The 19,496-nt window shown below is 44.1% G+C and overlaps 1 protein-coding gene across 1 annotated transcript; it reads right to left on the bottom strand.

Moving 5' to 3' along the window:
- Positions 1–485: 485 nt before the first annotated feature.
- HGD (homogentisate 1,2-dioxygenase) lies at positions 486–19,348 on the bottom strand. Its single transcript, XM_083593645.1, has 14 exons — positions 19,105–19,348; positions 16,526–16,597; positions 16,097–16,185; positions 14,864–14,969; positions 14,287–14,346; positions 12,949–13,040; positions 10,793–10,827; positions 10,376–10,455; positions 8,767–8,866; positions 7,152–7,276; positions 5,927–6,031; positions 4,877–5,003; positions 2,742–2,923; positions 486–934 (listed from the first exon to the last, which is right to left on the bottom strand). Exons 1-14 carry the CDS (start codon positions 19,126–19,128, stop codon positions 794–796), a joined length of 1,338 nt encoding a protein of 445 aa, XP_083449771.1. The 5' UTR covers positions 19,129–19,348; the 3' UTR covers positions 486–793.
- Positions 19,349–19,496: the final 148 nt, after the last annotated feature.

Genomic DNA, 19,496 nt, shown 5'->3' with positions numbered 1-19,496 from the left:
TCTCCCGAAGAAATGCCTCCCTAGGTTGATGAGCCCCATCTGCCCCTCACTTCCATTTACAAACTGCCAAAAGTTGGATCCACTATTGGTCTTGCCTGCTCAATCTGCCACAGCCTGTCTTTGCATGCAGGGGAAGTCCGTAACTCACAGAGGGTTTGAGACCCATCGGCTACCCTCACCTGGTTTAGCTGGCCAGTCAAAGCCATTTTCTGGAGTGGCTGCTGTCATCTGCTGAAACCGAAGAGCCACAGGTGAGAGCTGAGTGCAGGATGGGGACCAAAGGTGGACAAACTACCCCAGAAGGAGCATGATGTGTCCCCCACCAGAGGTTCCACCCGCCTATAACACCCCATAATTTTTTATTTAATAAATAATATAGTAATGGTACAATGGCAGTTTAGCTTGTGCAATGTGTTGAATATGATAACTCCTGAGAAGGACTTGGGTGTCACTGTATGTCAGAAATCCATAAAGAAAGGCAAATCGCTTATATTCCTTTATTTTAGCTTAAGAGACAGACTCAAAAACTATCTTTCTGGTGCCAGAGAGACCAAGTACAAAATTTTGTTACACTGGGTATTATTATATGATATTATATGATGGGAGGTTTTAGGCTTTTACATTTTCAACAAATGTAAAGCTGCACTTGGCAAATCAAAATTTGTGGTAGTTCTTTTGTTTTACGCTTACAGGTCATTCGTCTTGTCAGCTGTCCATGAGTTTCTGCATGTACTATGGACCAAGACACTGTTAACAGCTACACAGTTGCCTTCAGCTATGCAGGAAAGAAAAATCAGAGTGACCGCACATCGGGATTCTTCGGATTGAAGTAGCTCTTCAGGGTTTCCCAGCACTTGTAGTAGTTTTTATCTAGGGAACTTTTCAGCCCCCATTTGGTGACAGCCAAGCTAAAAGAAGACTCAAACATGAAGGCCTGCAGGAAAAGTCACATAAAATGCTGAGAAAGGGGAAAGTATCTAGCCACAATCTATTAATTAAATGCAAACCGAAGTTACTTAAACAAGAGTTGTTGCTCAGAGTGTTGCGCACATGATTTGAGAGAGAATCCGTTATACACACAAGACCTTAAATTGTATCTAGAAGAATTGACAGGTCTAGCCTTTGACTACTCATGTTTACAGTTCTCATAAGGTTGTCCAGATATAGAAATAAATATTCAGAACAGGGTTGACTCCACCATTAGAAGTCTACTGAGAAGCTGAATTTTGCTTATCAGTAGAAATAACCAGACTTTCATATACAGTGGTACCTTGGATTACAAACACCTTAGGTTACAGACTCCGCTAACCCAGAAGTAGTACCTCGGGTTAAGAACTTTACCTCAGAATGAGAACAGAAATTCTTGCGGCGGCAGCGGGAGGCCCCATTAGCTAGAGTGGTACCTCAGGTTAAGAACGGTTTCAGGTTAAGAACGGACCTCCAGAACGAATTAAGTTTGTAACCAGAGGTACCTCTGTAGTTGTTTTTGTTGCAATTATTTTTCAGTTCTGTTGATCCCGACTTGATTTCAGGGATACATGAGTCACTGAAACACTATATCTTGATAACTGGAAATCCTTTTCACCACCCCAGCCAATCCAACTGCAAATAAGATAAAAGCTGGACATCTCATGATGCTGAATTCTAAGACTATTACCTAATGCAATTTGTGTGGTATATTTGCATGAGCATGTCACACAGAACTTGGTAACAGGCACACAATTCTGCATATACTTTGCTAGACTTGGCAAATCTGAATTCTTACAAAGCCTGAATTCTTACAAAGCCTGAACTATTTACAAAAGGCAGCATGCCTTGGCAAGACCTCACACAGAGGCCCAAGTTCATAAAACACCACGGATTATTCCTGTGCAAGTTAGAAAATGCTTAATGCCCACAAGTGATTGCTGCTCTACATAATTTACATCACGTGGCTGTTGTGAAGAGAGCTTTGTTCACCACCTTGGGCTCCTTAGATGAGCCATGGAATATAAAGGAAATAAAAAATGCAATACAGTGGTACCTTGGGTTAAGAACTTAATTCGTTCTGGAGGTCTGTTCTTAACCTGAAACTGTTCTTAACCTGAAGCACCACTTTAACTAATGGGGCCTCCTGCTGCCGCCGCGTGATTTCTGTTCTCATCCTGAAGCAAAGATCTTAACCTGAGGTACTATTTTTGGGTTAGCGGAGTCTGTAACCTGAAGCGTATGTAGCCTGAAGCATCTTTAACCTGAGGTACCACTGTATGTCTATAGTCTTAACATCTAACACATTCAAATTCCTTCGTAGTCTCTGGCTGCTTGGAAACCCCTTTTTGCACCTCAGGTTTAAAAGGAAGAAGACTTTTCCATGTTGACTTGGGACACCCATTCATCTTTGAAGCACCCATGGGCTTCCTTAAGGCATTATTTTCATAGAATCAGCATTGTACAGTTGGAAGGGACCCCAAGAATCCCGCCCACCGTCCTCCCTGGCTGGGCTCTTTGTTCCTTCCTTTGGCAGCCCACAAACCACTTGACTAATACAGTTCAGTCTCTGGCTAGCTAGACATCTTACTTCTCTCTCCCAATCTTTTGACTGGTCAGAAGCTCTTCCCCCTTGTGGATCATTTTCTGTGTAAAATAGGAATGACTCTTGCTGCCCAAATGGGCAACTCTTCCATTTGCCTCTCCACCCGGAGAGCAAGCTGGAAGAAAACCCCGTATCGCAGCTGCTAGGCTTCAACGTTTTAGGCTCTTACCATGGTTCCTTCTGCAATTCTCTCGGGCACCAGCTTGCTTGTGCTCGCCTTCTCAAAACAAGTGCCATCTGGCCCGTGGGGCGTCATCATACTGTGAAGAGTGGCACCTCCAGCAACAAATCCTTCTTCCTTTGCCTCATAAGTCCCTTTGATCAGGCCCATAAACTCACTCATGCAGTTCCCTGGGGAAATTAAGAAGGGGGAAAGTCACAGCTGGTCTGCAATTTGGCCACCGTGGGAGCTGGTCAACTATGTTGTAGAGGCTCAAGTCTGTCGTAGAATTGGAGATATCTGAACCACGTTACAGATGCTTTGAGAGGTGACGGTCCTTACCCGTTCATTATTAAATTAAGCTTTTCTAATTTTTTAGAAAAAGAATTATAGAGATCTCAATTTCAACCACACAGGAAACTGTTTTAACTGCTATAACGAGTGTCTCTGGATCTTAAATTGAGGCTCATACAACAAAAAAATAATATTTAGAATATACTGGACCCCATTAGGTAAAAAGGTAAAGGTACCCCTGCCCGTACGGGCCAGTCGCGTCCGACTCTAGGGTTGCGTACTCATCTTGCTCTAGAGGCTGTGAGCCAGCACCGTCCGAAGACACTTCCAGGTCACGTGGCCAGCGTGACAAAGCTGCTCTGGCGAGCCAGCACCAGTGCAGCACACAGAAACGCTGTTTACCTTCCCGCTATAAAGCGGTACCTATTTATCTACTTGCACTTAGGAGTGCTTTCGAACTGCTAGGTGGGCAGGAGCTGGGACCGAAGGACGGGAGCTCACCCCGCCGCGGGGATTCGAACCGCTGACCATACGATCGGCAAGTCCTAGGCGCTGAGGTTTTACCCACAGCGCCACCCGCATCCCCTGGACCCCATTACGTTTGTTTAAAAAAGGGCTGTCTAACTGTTGGAGATGCAATAGGGATAATGCTTCTCTAAAACATTTGTTTTTTCATTGTTCTGTATTGAAAGATTTTTGGCAGAAGGTAACGGAAACCATCAACAGAACTGTACGGAACAACCTTACATTTACAGAGCAAAATATTCTCTTGAATTATATACCCAGCACATGGAACCTTACAAAAGGACAATATGAGTGGACTCTCTGTGCCCTGACCACAGGACCACAGGAAAAAAGACTGATGAATTGGAAAAATAAAAATGCGGCTCCCTTCTACGATTGGATTGAAGACTTATACAAACTCGCAACATATGAACAACTTGCATATAAACGCAGACTTGCCATGGACAAATTTAATGATATTTGGAATCCATTCTTACAAATACTATAATAGGTTATGATCTGGTGAAGTACAAAAACAACCTTGTAAAAAAACATTTAAATTAAGCTTTTACAGCTGTTTTAAAGATTGAAGAAGGAGCAGGCCACCTCGTCCTCTATTGTACTTCCTTTTGTGGTGGTTTAGAGGAGACTGTCTTTTATCCAGTCACCACTTATCCCCCTTTCCAGGTTCTGTTGAAGAGACAGCCAGGCTAGCAACTAAACTCTGCTAAAGGAGGTCTTCTATCTGTTGTGCAGAACTGAAGTCTTTGTGGATGTATCTGTCAGGGACCATGCTGAGGGGGGCTACACTGAGGAGGAATGGTGGGAGCCACCCCTGGTCCTGATTAGGATCCTGAATCTTCCCAGGAGCAGGAGGACAGTATAGATTTGGAACAGCGGTTTGCAGAGGGGCATAGTTCAGAAGGCAGAAGCTGGGAAGTACTGTGTGGGGAACAGCTAGCAGAAGAAACATTAGAAGAGAGAGAGTTAACAGACTCACTGTCGCTAGAAAGCGTCCAGCCGCTTAGCCCAAGGTCAAGGAGAGCAGATAAGGTGGCAGCACAGAAAGCACAATGGTTGCAAGATCAGGTTGCAAGATGCGGGAGTGACAGGGGGGACCAGGGAGGAGGTGGGTAGAACTCTTAACTGGGAGGACCTTCATTCCTAGGAATGAATTCTTTGTTCTCTCGCTGTGATCATTAAAATTTCTAACTGGTAAGAGACTCCTTTCGCTTTGTTCTGCTTATCTACTGCCAAAAGGGGCAGGAGAGGAAGCCGATTCTCCAAAGCCTGACAGGATCTACTGTAACAGTTTCACAGCATAGCAGAGTAAGTGACAGACATACTGTGGTAATAAGGTGGACGGAAAGTCTTGGTGGCCACTGCCCAGCGGGGTGGGAATATAACGAAGTCAGCAACCGCCACTCCAGGACGAGTTGACTTTGCCGTCAGGACAGTGAAAATAGAAGGATCCTGCAAACAGAAAGAAGATTGACAGGTTATTTAAACAGGGCCAAGTGTTAACCTGATACATCAGATATATTGTATAAGACAGGCAAAGCACATCTCCTAGACTACATCTCATTGATTCTGTGATGGCCTGGGACTCGGGCTCAGACTCGGAACCAGAGGAGTCCCAGTCCGCACCGGATCCTTTGCCTCAGGCATCATCTGAACCAAGTCTGGGGCCTGATCCTGAAGAGTCCCAGTCTGCACAGGTTCCCCTGCAACAAACACCAGCTGGGCCGAGTCAGGGGCCTGAGCCTGCCCTGGCTCCAGATGCGGGGATGACCTCGTTGCCTCCAGCTGCGCCATCACTTACAGCTGCTCCACTACCAGTTGGGCCAGGGTAGGCTGAGGCGGCCCCTGGGTCTAGTCACCCACCGACGTCTCCCGAGCTGCAGAGACTGAGGTCTGAGAGAAGGAAAGACCTGAGTACTCGCAGGAGTGCTTGCCTCCGGGCGAAACAGGGAGGTGAGTTGCCGGGGGATCAGGACCGGCCGTTATCCCAACTAAGATAAAAGGCTGTCGGACCTCGCCCCAGGTTGCGGGAGCAACGTTGCTGTATGCCAGATCCTGCCTGAGATCCTGTACCTGTCCTTGTCTGATTTCCTGCCTTGGCCCTGTCGGACTGACTCCTCGCGGAGCCTTCGGATTCTGGACCGGACCTGGACTGCGTTTCTCGGGTTACCCCCAGCACAGATTCCAGCATGAGTTATATATTCCCAAGGTGGGGTTTTAGCCTCCAAATGTATTTATATTATTATTGCTACAGGACTACTCTCTCCCTTGATTCCAATCTTGCCTTTGATGGTGCTGGCTTTGGAAAGAATTACCAAACTAGAATGTTTCCTAAGGTGAGACTTCAAACTTACCCAGGACATCCAGAAACTTACCGCATGGTCGAAAGCCACAGAATTAATGACCATGAAGTTGCTGAGATTGTACTTGTATGGGGTGTAGTTCCCATGCCAGGCCACAACATTGAATGGAGAAGAGCTCTAGAAGATTAAGCAGAATGCAAGCACCTTGACTTGTGCAAAGTGTCTGGTATTCATGGAGATTAGAGAATGTAACTGGTACAGTCTAAACACATCCCCGCCTCTTAAATGTACATTTTATCTTTCTGTTATAAAATTGTACACACAGAAATTGTAAAACATGACATGACTGGGGGAAAATGGGTCACTAGGGGGGTAAAATACGAAACATATTATTTTAAAGTAAATAATAACGTGGTGAACAGGGACGCAGGTGGCGCTGTGGGTTAAACCACAGAGCCTAAGACTTGCCGATCAGAAGGTCGGCGGTTCGAATCCCCGTGACGGGGTGAGCTCCCGTTGCTCGGTCCCTGCTCCTGCCAACCTAGCAGTTCGAAAGCAGGTCAAAGTGCAAGTAGATAAATAGGTACCTCTCCGGCGGGAAGGTAAACAGCGTTTCTGTGCGCTGCTCTGGTTCGCCAGAAGCGGCTTAGTCATGCTGGCCACATGACCCGGAAGTTGTACACCGGCTCCCTCAGCCAGTAAAGCGAGATGAGCGTCGCAACCCCAGAGTCGGCCACGACTGGACCTAATGGTCAGGGGTCCCTTTACCTTTACTAATAATGTGGTGATTACAGTAAACCAGTTCAATAATCTCCATTATCTGCTCACTTGCAAACAGACAACCTCTGCCTGCTACTACGCATCGCTTCTCCTTCGTATTTGGGACGGGGTCTTACATGCAACCCTGATTCCTGCAATTTCTGATTGATCATCTTTGTCATGGGGGTAGGAACCTGATCATGGATTACATGGTGGGCTCCTCACCCGCCAACAACCCACTCTAAACTGAAGCCCATTGGAATTTCCCTTGTTGGTTTCCCTTACTGCCTAAAGAGCCTGCCTTCAGTCTTCTCGTTCCCCTCGCCAAAACTCCAAACCATTGCAAATCTGCTTAACCAGATTCCTTTGCTCGCTTTTGGACTTTTTAGCTTTGCCTCGGCGGATATACACAGAACTTGGATGGTTTAATCACAACAGGAGAAAGTCAGTGTGACGGACTGCATTTAACACCTCAACCCTTCGACTGACATTGAATGAAACGCTTCATTTTCTAAACGGAAAACTGTCATGTCCTCACCTGCTGTGCTGTAAAGAGTTTCCCCTGGTACTTGTTGACAACTGTGTAGCCCTCAGCTACTTGGCGATCTTCGTACCAGGCAACAGGCACAAGGAAATCTCGGGGGTTCGCCAAGCCATTGGCACCTGGGAAGGAAGGGCATAATCAGGTCTTTGTAACAAATTGTATAACTGGGCACTGGGAATACACATACACACACACACACACACACACACACACACAGTATAAAAAGGTAAAAGTAAAGGACCCCTGACTGTTAAGTCCAGTCGCAAACGACTCTGAGGTTGTGGAGCTCATCTCGCTTTACGGGCCGAGGGAGCCGGCGTTTGTCCGCAGACAGTCTATTCTTGGACAGCCTCAAAAAGAGCTTCTCTGTACTTCAGATGAAAACATTTTATGCTGTATTGTATATTTAGATATTACTGTAGAAAGTTTTTTTGCCAATGATTCTTGTGGAAAGTAGGGATTTCTAAGTAACAGAAAGACTCCCGTACCCTTGCTTCAAAATGTGCATGTCCTCTAATGGCTGGGAAGTATCTGGGAAATGTGAGCCAAGTCACATGATTCATATTCCTAAACCCTGCAGCAAAACCTATTGGTAGCTCATAACGTTACCAGGTTATGTTGGTAGGATCTGGAAATATAAATTGGCCTAGAAGACCCTTGAGGTCCCTTCAATTCTATGATTCTATAATAATTGTAACTTCAAGAGGCTGGAATTCTAAAAGCTGCTTGGAGTAAGTATCGCTCTGCTGAAACATACCAGGGTGCAGGTCCACAGAATCTTAGCATTTGGTTTGAAACAGCAGCCACCAAGTACTTCTTGGTCTTCATAAACTTTGAGGTGGCTCATCCACACTTTCTTTCGTCCCACTGCTTTTCTCCAGAAGAAACTGCTCTTTAGCGCTCAATAAATGACAATTTTGGCTTTCTCTGGCTGGACATTTGCTTCGATTGAGCACTAAAGAGTGGCTTTTCCCTGGGAAAGTGTGGGTCAAGTGGAAAACTGCTCAGACCCAGATTTCTAGCACAGAACAAGCGGAAGTGCAGACGAACCCTCTCTCTTGTCGCTTGTCTCCTGCATCTAGTGTTCAGAGATATACCATTTCTGAATATTCCACCAAACCACCATGCTGACGATAAATGAATTTAAAGGCATGGATTTTAGTCTAAAACCCTTTTCAAAGCCATTGAAGCTAATGCATATCTGGCGATACTGAATTATGCATTATGTAAAGAAACATCTTGTTTTGCTTGTCCGGGAATCTTCTGCCAACCAAATTCACTGAGTAACATGGCAAATTGTAGGCATTTGTGCAAGCCTGAAATGTGGGGTGGGAATTCAACAGTACTGCCGCCTGTGTGAACCAGCTTTCAATTATAGTAAATTAATATTTTACTATAATAAAAGATGGAGGAAGTATAATCTGAAACATCAGTGTAGCTCTGAAATCCTTTTTCAACTTCTGGGGCCCACATTTTATTTTGTTGTTAGTAGTGCGAAGAAGAAATACGGGGGGGGGGGGGGATTTTTAATTGCTCTCTGTTTTGTGGTGTTGTAATGATTCTAATAAAAAGCATTATATTGTTATTGAACGCAATCGTCAATAGTTACCAATAGGTCCCAAGTCTGGCAGCTCAAAATGTCCACCATATATCTCCAGGATATAGCCTCGAGTTTCTCCAAATACTTCTACACTGAAACGCATCCCTTGCTGGGAGACAAAGAACAACAACACAAAAAAAACTATTAGGAAGATCACCTCGGGATTATTGCTTCAGGCCATTAACTAATTGACCACACCAATGACTAAGGATGTGTCAGTAGGACTTGGCCAACATTTGGATCACATTGTGTAGAAGCACAATGCAGCTTGCCTGACCTAGACGGATCCAAAGAGCTAAATCACAGACATGGCACAGAAAATGTAGCTTTCTGCCCTAGGATGCCAGAATGCTTTAAAAAAAAAAAAAGCACCGAGTTGCATCTTTTTGTTTCCAGTTACTGCATCATTCCCAAAAGAGCCAAATATAAGAATTTACAGAGGCAATCTGTAGAGGTGAGTCACTATAGTTTTCTTTAATGCATCATAATTTTTGGCAGAACAACTTTTAAAGAGAATGTGCTGATGTCAGAGCCGAAATAAGAGACAAGGATAACAACATTTTCAATATTAATTGAATGAAATTTATTATCTAGCAATGTCCAGGCTTCCTTCCTTCATAGAAACATGCCACAATTTCCCAGTGAAGATGTATGCAATTCAACCTGGATGTGGAACCTAATTCAGATGTGGAAGTGCACTGCAGTGCTCATCTGGCCAGTGCCAGATTTACGTATAAGCTAAACAAGCTACAGCTTAGGGCTCCACTCTCTTGGGGGCCCCCAGAAAAATTCAAAGGGGAAAAAACTGGATGTACATTTCCAAAATATAAGATAAAAAACAAATAAAATAAAACCCACATCCAGCAACAGTGTTTTGTGTTGTGTAGGCTCCTGTGATGTAAGTCATGGGCCCCGCCTGCTAGCCTGCTCCCTGAAATATCACTGGTTTGCTCATTGCTATATATAGGGTGCATACATTCTGCATGGACTCGTTGCAGGGCAACATGTAGCATGCAGCTGCAGACTGCAGTGCAGCGCAATTGAATGTAGGTCAAGCTGTTGTACCTGTTATCTAATATTAAAGACTGGTGATCAGGCAGCATGGACTAAGGGGATGAGCCTTACGCCTACTGATTGATTTCATGTAGTACATAATTTATTTATTTTGATCCCATTATGGTTTTGGATACCTGTTAAGTCCATAAATTACCATATAGCATCTATTCAACACAAAAAAACACCAACAATTTGTTGTTGACAAAAGACAGCTGGACATATAAAGGGCCCCATTACCTTCAGGAGCTTAAGGCCTCATCAAACCTAAATCCGGCCCATGCGTGTCCCTCTCCAAGGCCTGCAGTCACATGCAGAAAAGGGCAGCTATTTCCAAAAACGAAGAATAGGCGCCCATTGTACTGCATGAGGCCAGCATCAATGGAGCAGCTGCACAGCTGTGGTGGTGACTCTTATGTAGGAAAAGCAAAATACGAGGAGACCCTCAGGTGGCCAACGGCTGTGTGATAGGATCCTACAGGAGTCTTGCAGAACTAACATTTTTGCCTAGAAGATCAAGGGCAACATACAAGGGTGTTTGAGTGTTGCGCTGTCCAGGGCTTACCTGAATAACACAGATCTCATTGGGCTCCACCATCAGCTTGCCAAACTCTGTAGTGATGAGCAATTTGCCTTGCTGTGGTACTGGAGAAAGGAAGCACAAACATATATGCTGTGGGACTGGAACACATTCCTATCCCCAGGCAACACTCCAAATGTACAGTGCTATTGTTGTGTACCTGATCCTGCCCTAGGAAAGCCACTTGGAGTAGATGGTTCTCTAATACTACAGAGAGCTATGATTCCATTGTTATCTCCTTACTCTCTGCAATCTTGCCCTTTGCTCCAAAACCCTCCCAGTCCCCTCTGTGTCAATATTGCAGCTTTAAATAAAGAGAATAAAGAGAAAAAATAAATAAAGAGAGAAAAAAAGAGTTGAGAAGAACAAATCAGAATGATAAAGGTCAGAGGGACAACTCACCAATCAGGAAGTCTCCATCGGAATTATAAAAGCATCTATAGAGGAAAAAGTAATTGTCGAGTGTTCAAAATTCAAGGTATCTACAATAGAATCTTTATTTTAAACTCTTTAAGGAAGTTCAACTGATTTCAGTGAAACTTCTTTTCAAGTGAGTCTGCTAAGAAAATTCCACAATGCTGTGTGCACAGGTGTGGAAATAAATGTTCCTGGACTCTGGGGTGTTTTTCAATGTCATTGTTTTCAGCTCACACATTGAGTGCAATTTCATGACAGCCGGCGCCGAGAGGGTTAGGTTAGAATCCTAGTTTTCTATGTTCAGGGAACATGAGAGGTATTCTGGGTGTGAGGAATCATGTGAGGCCCCACTCTGAAGCAGTACAACTGGGTACAAGTTTACCAGCTCAATGTCTACCATTATGGGATGTCTCTACGAATCTTTCCTAGTAAGTTGCTTACTAGATAAGAGGTGGCCATTGTGGTGCCGCCCAAAGATGTCTCTGAACTACAACTCCCATAAGCCCCTGCCAGCATAGCCAATGGTCAGGGATGAAGGGATGATAGTTGTAGTTCATCTACATATGAAAGCCTGTTGTCTTTGTCCATTCTATCTTGTCTATCCATTCTGAAGGAAATCAGTCCGGAGACTCACTGGAAGGACAGATCCTGAAGCTGAGGCTCCAAGACTTTGGCCACCTCATGAGATGAGAAGACTTCCTGGAAAAGACCCTGATGTTGGGAAAGATGGAGGGCACAAGGAGAAGGGGACGACAGAGGACGGTTGGACAGTGTTCTGGAAGCTACCAGCATGAGTTTGACCAAACTGTGGGAGGCAGTGGAAGACAGGAGTGCCTGGCGTGCTCTGGTCCAGGGGGTCACAAAGAGGCGGACACGACTAAACGACTAAACAACAACAACACATATGAAAGCATAGGAGCCAACTCCTAGGGGTCAAGGTCCCTTCACACACCCCCAATAAAATATTCAAGGGTGTCTGCCCCCTAAGCTAATGGGCATTGCCATTCAAAAGATGTGTTTGCACCAAGTCATGTGATCAGTTATGTAGGGCGGGGCTTACCTGCCCCTCCCATATTTTATTCAAGTCCCCCCCACCCTCGGAGGGCAGAACCCTGGCTACCCTTGTACTTAAAGACATAGCGCTCTGGTGCCGCAAGCAGCATTCAAAACACTTACAATGCATGGAATAGGAGAAAGGGGAAAGAAAAGAGGGATAATCAAGGTCTCCAAATATTCAAATAAATCCTTATAGCCTGCCCTTTCCGACAAAAGCGGTTCCATGGTGAGGTACAAGAAAAGCGAAAATGGCAATGCTTTTAAAGAGAGGGACCGATAAAAGCAGCATTAGCAGCAGAAACAGCAATGGCAAAAATGTATAAATCTGAATCAAATAAGTGTTGGAAATGTAAAGAGAAAGAAGGCTTTTTTATCATATGTGGTGGTCTTGTAGTAAGGTTAAAGCTTACTGGGAAATGATATATAATGAAATGAAAAGGATGTTAAAAATAACCTCTGTAAAAAAACAACAACCCAGAAGCTTTTCTTTGGGAAATTATAGGGATAAAACTACCTAAAATGTATAGAAAGGTATTCATGTATGCTACGACAGCGGCAAGAATGTTATTTGCCCCAAAATGGAAAGAAGCAGAAGTCCCAACAAAGGAAGAATGGATACAAAAACTAATGGAATATGCAGAAATGCCGAAACTTACCGGAAGAGTAAGAAATCAAGATAACAAACTTTTTATAAAATAATGGAAATGGTTTATTGAATATTTACAGATAAATTGTAAACAGATAAAAACATTGGCAGGATTATTGTGATAACCTGCAGTTTCATAAGAGTATATATTTAAAGAAGGTTAATAAATGAGCAAATTAGGTTAATTAGGATAAGCAGAAGATATTAAAAATAAAGTTAAGGAACCACAGAAAGAGGGGGAAGGAAGTCAAGTTTTGAAATGTCAACATGATTGTAAAATTAGTGAACTGCATAAAATTAGTGAAATGTTTAAAAGAAACAGCAATGACAATACCATAACCCACCCAATCAATTGTAGCACAAATTATAGCGAAACAATATTTAGTATTAGCCAGAACTGTCAAGGAAAACCTTCATTGCTCACGCGTTGCTCACAGACCTGTTAATCATGGAGCTGTTACAGGTAAAGATGTGAATCGCAAGTCCTTCTCGAGACCTGGGCTCACCAGCGCCACACACAGTGTGCAATCCCTACGGAAAACATGCACTTAACATTAGCATAAATCACAGGTGCCTTTGGCTAGTCTAACCCCATCCCCAAATTCTCTCCGCCTTAGATAAACACTTTGCTATTGCTTTCAGTTTAAACAACTCGAACAACTCTGAAATCCACTCATGATTGTGGGAATGCTGTGGATAGTAGGAGAGGATATATCCTTCCTCCCTCACGCTAGTGAGTCAAGTAGCAGAGCACATTTCCCTTATACAGCAGGACGCTAGTTTGCAAATTCGTTTGAATCACTTTAGTTAAGCAGTCCACTCTGGCATGCCCAGATTGGATTATTCCTGGGAAGTCCCCTTTTGATCCCTCTCTAAAGAATAAAGACACAACAGTCTTTCTTCAAAAGTAACAAGACGTTTACTTACATTCAGTTCACAGTTTGATCCCTGAAGGCAGGTTTTGGCTTGTAGTTACAGTTACAGAGAAAGGTGTGGATTCATCCCATAGGGGGACTTATCCCATGGCTGAGAGCCAGCAGTGCAGTCCAAGAGAATCAAAAGGAGTCAAAAGAGTAAAAGAGCAAAAGAGGAGGATGGCTGTGTGACTGGACCTTGTATGGGGTCTCCTGAGGTCACACCCACCTACCTGGTCACATGCAGGGGGAGGATGCTCCAGACCAGGTGTAACAGGAAGTCCTCCTGGCTGGAGGAACATCCCCCTGTCTGCGTCCACTCTAGGAAAACAAGGAATGCTGTATTTGACTGCTCCAATGGATGACATCCCACAATGATGACAATTAAAAGTGGTCACTCAGTGAAGAGTTAGAGGGAAACAGAGAAGTGTTTGGTTTTTTTGAGGGAGGTAGGGAAGGTCCGTGTCAGCTTCAGAATTTCTCAGGACTGGGATGGGGGCTGGAGGGTAGCATTATCCCAAGAACTCATACAGTTTCCTACAATTACATGTGAATTAAGTGGCCATGGGGCTGATGTAGCCTCTAGCCCCTTGCGTTGTTTTTCTTTTTACATTGGCCTGTCCAGTTACTTCAGATAGATGGATAGAAAATGTGTGTGTATATTTCATTTACTTAAAAGAATTACAGTATTTTTTCATGTGAGCTTAATACCTACAAGCAGAGGGGCTGAGTACTCTTTTGTTAACAAGGTGTGGTTTGCAGCAGATCGTCCTACCTCAGTTTCCTCAGCTACAAAATGTACAGCACTATTCCTTGTTATAGTTTGTATTTTTTAAAAACTTACATTTTAGTCTTTAACTTACGGTTACAAAGTCCACCTTTTTCTGAGTGGCCTTTGGGATCTCAAAAGGTTTCCATCGCAGCTAGAATGAAAGAGAAATAAACATTATTCTAAGAATATATTATGACATCTTTAAAAGAACAAATGCTTTTTTGAATGTCCCTATTTTTGCCCCATTCTTTTTTCTCAATAACACTCTTGGCCCACTAGACTAACTGCCTTAAGTTTGACCTTGGCTCTTATGCTGTCAGTCCCTTCCACGGGCACCTAGCTGAGCCCAACATTTGAGAGTTCAAATTGGGGAAAATAAGTACAGTAAATGGACAAAAGTACAAAGATTCACAAAATGTTTAGGGTTATGCGTACCCCTGCACCCCCCCAGAAAAATAGCACTGGTTACGATTATTGTCTGTATAGAAGTGATCACGCTGAGGAGGGATTTTAAATTCTCTTCCGATAAACAAACTTTGAGTTCATGTGTCTCTGGCATATCAACTGCTGTCTTTGTGACACATTGGCCTTCCTGGGAAAGGAGCCAAGGGTTTCGACTTGTAATGTTCTCATTATTCCTTGCACTGTCACCTGGCACCTGGGATTACCTGATTGGGTTCAGGCTCAGCTTCGTCCCAGCTATGTGTCAGGTAGCCCGGATGCACAGGCTGAAAGGGCTTGTGGCAAACAGAAGGCAGGATTCTGTACAGCCAGCTAGAAGGAAAACAAATGCAGAGAAGTCATGGAAATTTGGCTGACTCAATGCCTCTGCGAAATGCACTACTCCAGTGCAGAATTTGACATTGTGCTCTGGACTGCGGAAGAACTGAACAGTCTCTGCTCCCATGAGTGAGATAGATTTTCTGGGTTGCAGTTGCTGTGTGTCTTGAGAGGAGGCAGTCGCCTTCCACAGAGATCACCACCAGGCATTTCCAGGACACTATTGCGCTGTGGTGAATGAGCATCAAAGGAGGAGTCTCTCTGGGAGGCAGGATACATTGAATCTGCATCATCGATGTGGCCATAGCTGTGTGACTGTGGGCAGATTCCTTCCAGGGCATTCCACTCCTGCTTTCTTGCAGACGTGGACCTCTCTTTCGGGACTGATTAAGGGAGCAAGAGTTCTTGACAGCTGTCCTGTAAGCCTCTATACCCTAATCCCTTAGATGAGGGAGCGTTCGGCAGTTGCTCAAAGGCACTCTCCACAATTACAAGCTTGCATGTTCCAAGACTAAGTAAGCCTTTCTATTGGAATCAGATCCCAGAGCAAAACACTGGGAGCCTCTGTATTGAAGCCAAGGACAAGGTGTCCTATTGACACATTCCTCAAGGGCTTCTGCACATGAAGTTGAGAAGATCCATAGTTGAGAAGATCCATTTGGGGGTGCCAAATTTTGGCCTCACTCATGCAGTCAAACCTCAGTTGTCAAACATAATCCATTCCGGAAGCCCGTTCGGCTTCCAAAATGTTCAGCAACCAAGGCGGGGCTTCCGATTGGTTGCAGGAGCTTCCTGCACTCAAGCAGAAGCAGCATCGGATGTTCGGCTTCCGGAAAACATTTAAAAACTGAAGCATTTACTTCCAGGTTTTTGGCATTTGGGAGCTGAAACGTTCCAAAACAGAGGCTTTTGGGATCCAAGGTTTGACTGTACTACCAAATATTACCAAAGTCTACCCCTAGTCTATCACTACCAATACTAAACAGCATCTGTGTTTTTGGAATAAAGTTGCAGTGACTTGTAAAATACCATGCTGGGGCCAACAACATTTCACTATCTCCCCCTCGCTATACACACACACACATGTACGTTATGCATGATTTCCCCAAATCCATGCATACCTTCTCCTGTTTGTGGATCGTGGGCAGGTGAACGCTGACCCAGAAAGCTGCTCAGCATACAGACCATATGGGCAGATCTGAGGGCTATTCTAAACCAAAACAGATAAGAAGAGTTAAGCATCCATGACAATGGCCATCTAACCTCTGCTTAAAAACCTCCAATGGAAACCCCAACACTTAAAAAAAAAAGTCACGGAAGGGATGAATATGGATTGGAAAAACTGTCTCAAACTACAGTTTCTCTGCTTTAAACACTCTCCCAGCCACTTGTTCTCTGAGGGCGCAAAAATATCTATTTGCAAAGTAAATGGGTGGGTTGGGCCTCTAAGTAGCACTGGAAATTATCATGGGCGTCTGAGTCACCCCAGAGGCTGGCCATGGCTCCCGCTGTGAATAGCATCCTTCTCACATTTCAGGTGTCACCAATACCTGTCCTTCTGGCAAGGCTCCCGGGCAGCGTGGATCTTCAGAGCAAAACTCATTACCAAATCCTGACATGTACTGCAAAACAAAAAGTTGTTTCACACAATGAAACCAGCGTCTATAAATAGATATGCTACTTCCTCCCCCAGCACAGACCCTCCAAGTATTCCTATTTTCCAGGGACAGTCCCTGATTTAGAGAAGCCATCCTGGTTTCTGATATGATCACAGAATGTCCCGCTTTTCCTTAGGATGTCCCTATTTTCATTGGAGAAATGTTGGGGTGTGTGGAGTTATCCGATCCCCAAGCCGTCTGAAGGCAATCCTGTATAGGGAATTTTTAAAAAGAAATGTTTAATTATGTTGGAAGCTGCCCAGAGTGGTTGGGGCAACCCAGTAAGGTGCATGGGGTATAAATAGTAAAATTATCATTATGGAATGGGACGAGCTCTGTTTTGAATTTTCATACAAATAAGGAGCTGGGAATTAGCAACCCATTTCCGCATTTGTCCAAAAGAAAAAATGTCACGCTTTCTAGTTTTTATTTTGCTTACTTGTGTAATATTTGTATAGTGCTTAATGCAAATATATTTAAAAATTCATCTGGCAACATTTTATCTTTGGTTTGGCATTTTCCTAACAAAATTGGGAGATGAAAGTCCACCAGAGCATAAAAAATTAAACGATGTTTATTTATTTGAATGAGCTGAATATAAAGTTGAGTTCTCTCATTGGAAGCTCAGTTCTGGCCTACAAACCATGACCTTTCATTGAAGAGATTAGACAGCAGGCATGGACATATACTTTTGAAGTTGGGTTTCATGAAGTGGAATATGATTAAAGTTGCTTCTCAAACACTGTGCATAATGCATTTTCTGAAGGCCACCCTGGTGACGGCTGTCTTTGAAGAACTCCTGTTATTCTTTTACAAAATGTGGGAGGCTTTCCGGGTGGGCCTACACATACAATGCAGGCTGCAAAGTTGAGAAAAATAAAAGGCTTTCGATAAATAAACCGTGCGTGTGTCCATCTCTGGATGGAAAAGAGATACACATCTGACCAGTGCTAGAACCACCCACACTGGAAGTTCCATATTAATTCTACCTGCATGTGGTGTCAAACTCCCCAAATATCCCCCCCCCCTTTGGTGAAAAGAAAGGAATTCAGCTGCAAAGGCTGTTTGTGATGCACTCTCCCTGCCTCTCAGTCCAACACATGCACACATCTTCTCTGGAATAGGTAAAAGGTAAAGGTCAAGGACCCCTGGATGGTTAAGTCCAGTCAAAGGCGACTATGGGGTTGCGGCGCTCATCTCACTTTCAGGCCGCGGGAACTGGAGTTTGTCCACAGACAGCTTTCCGGGTCATGTGGCCAGCATGACCAGCTTCTAGCGCAACGGGACACCATGACGGAAACCAGAGCACATGGAAACGCCGTTTACCTTCCCACTGAAGTGGTACCTATTTATCTACTTGCAGTGGCGTGCTTTCGAGTGGCTAGGTTGGCAGAAGATGGGAAAGAGCAACGGGAGCTCAGTCCATTGCAGGGATTCGAACCGCTGAACTTCCGGTCAGCAAGCACAAGAGGCTCAGTGGTTTAGACCAAAGCGCCACCCGCGTCCCCTTCTCTGGAATATTTGCATACCCTCCAAGTGTTCTGATTTTCCAGGGACAGTCTTGGAATTATGATAGGATTGTTATATTGTTGAGCTGGTTGTTGAGCTTTTTCAAGGAAGATTTCACAGTGTTACAATTATTCCCGGCAAGCCTTAAACTACAGGGTCCAGAATTCTTTGAGGGGGAATATATGCTTTGAATGTGCTTTAAAGGTATACTGTATCCTAGTCAGGCGGCAAAGCAGGCAGCAGATTTCTGCTAGAGCTATTTTCATGGTGCAATTAAAAAAAAAAAATCTTCCAGCACAGCTGGAAAGTTGCTTGTTCAGTCTGGAGACTTTAGAGTTAACTGAGAGTTCTGCAAAAGCAAGACGGTATCAGTACGATTGGCTGGAAGAGGAACACCCCCCAAATACCAAGAGGACGTGTGCTGGGGGGAAGGGATGTCAAATATTCAGCTGGTAAAGAAAAGACAGTCTGGCTTGTGAAACCGATGGGAGTTGGGATCTGCAGTTAAAAGAAAAACCCACTTGCAACCCAATTTTAGACAGCCAAAATCAAAATATGGGGAGAAAATGATTTGGTTAAATAGAATGACTGATGTTTAAAACTTTTCAGATCAGCAAAAATGGAAGGGACATTTGAAAACTAGCAATTAAACGAACTGGTTAATAAAATAGTTGGCTCCTCTGTCCAAGCCAAACAGTAGAAAGATCTGGCAGCACCAGACTTCCCCTGCACACATCTGGATTTAAAAGCACATTAAAACATCTGGTTTCTATTCTGCACGCTGAAAACGTTTGCAGCCAGGATTCCAAATAAGATTTAAAGGGATTCCCACACCGGTTTGAAACAAAGTATTCTATAGATCTCCTAAGAAATAATAGTTGTTAGAAGGAACTTGGAAGGCGAGGAAATGTTTTAGCTCTTCCAGAGAGAGCCCTGGGCTCTCAGTGCTACGGCTGTCTTACCTTCAGCTCCGCAAATTTGTCCATGCTTGTTGTGTTACAGGGGAAGTCACAAAAGCTAAGCCAGGTGTTTTGTCCAGCTGATAAGCCAGTGAGTTCCAGTGATGGAATATTCTTTATTTTCTTGCGGCGGCAGCTGAGGACAGTCTTGATGGTGTGATGGCAAGAGATCGACCCTGCAAGTGAGACAGTCTAAGAGAAGTTTTGAACCAGTTACTCAACCAAGCCTGAGTTTAATAAGAAACAGACTTCCCTGCTAGAGCAAAGGGAGGAATTGATCTTTGCAGATCAACAAACAGAAAGGGGGGAAAGAGGGGAGGGGAAGGGCAGCTTGCTAGCAGTTTTTGTTCACTTTATTTCAGCTCACATTAGCAAGGAACCAAGAAAATCTAAGT

This window comes from Podarcis filfolensis (genome assembly GCF_964270895.1).
Source record: "Podarcis filfolensis genome assembly, chromosome: 17".
In the NCBI taxonomy this organism is placed as follows: domain Eukaryota; kingdom Metazoa; phylum Chordata; class Lepidosauria; order Squamata; family Lacertidae; genus Podarcis; species Podarcis filfolensis.
The sequence above is the reverse complement of the archived record's forward strand: the minus strand, read 5'-3'. Positions and strand labels throughout refer to the sequence as shown.

Excerpts from the sequence above, each read along its gene's own strand:
- HGD (XM_083593645.1), bottom strand. The coding sequence starts at position 19,128 with ATGGACAAATTTGCGGAGCTGAAG. Across the intron at positions 8,867-10,375 it reads ATGAGATCTGTGTTATTCAG|CAAGGGATGCGTTTCAGTGT; the intron begins GTAAGCCCTGGA and ends TTTGTCTCCCAG. Across the intron at positions 5,004-5,926 it reads CTGTGGCTTTCGACCATGCG|GATCCTTCTATTTTCACTGT; the intron begins GTAAGTTTCTGG and ends TTCTGTTTGCAG.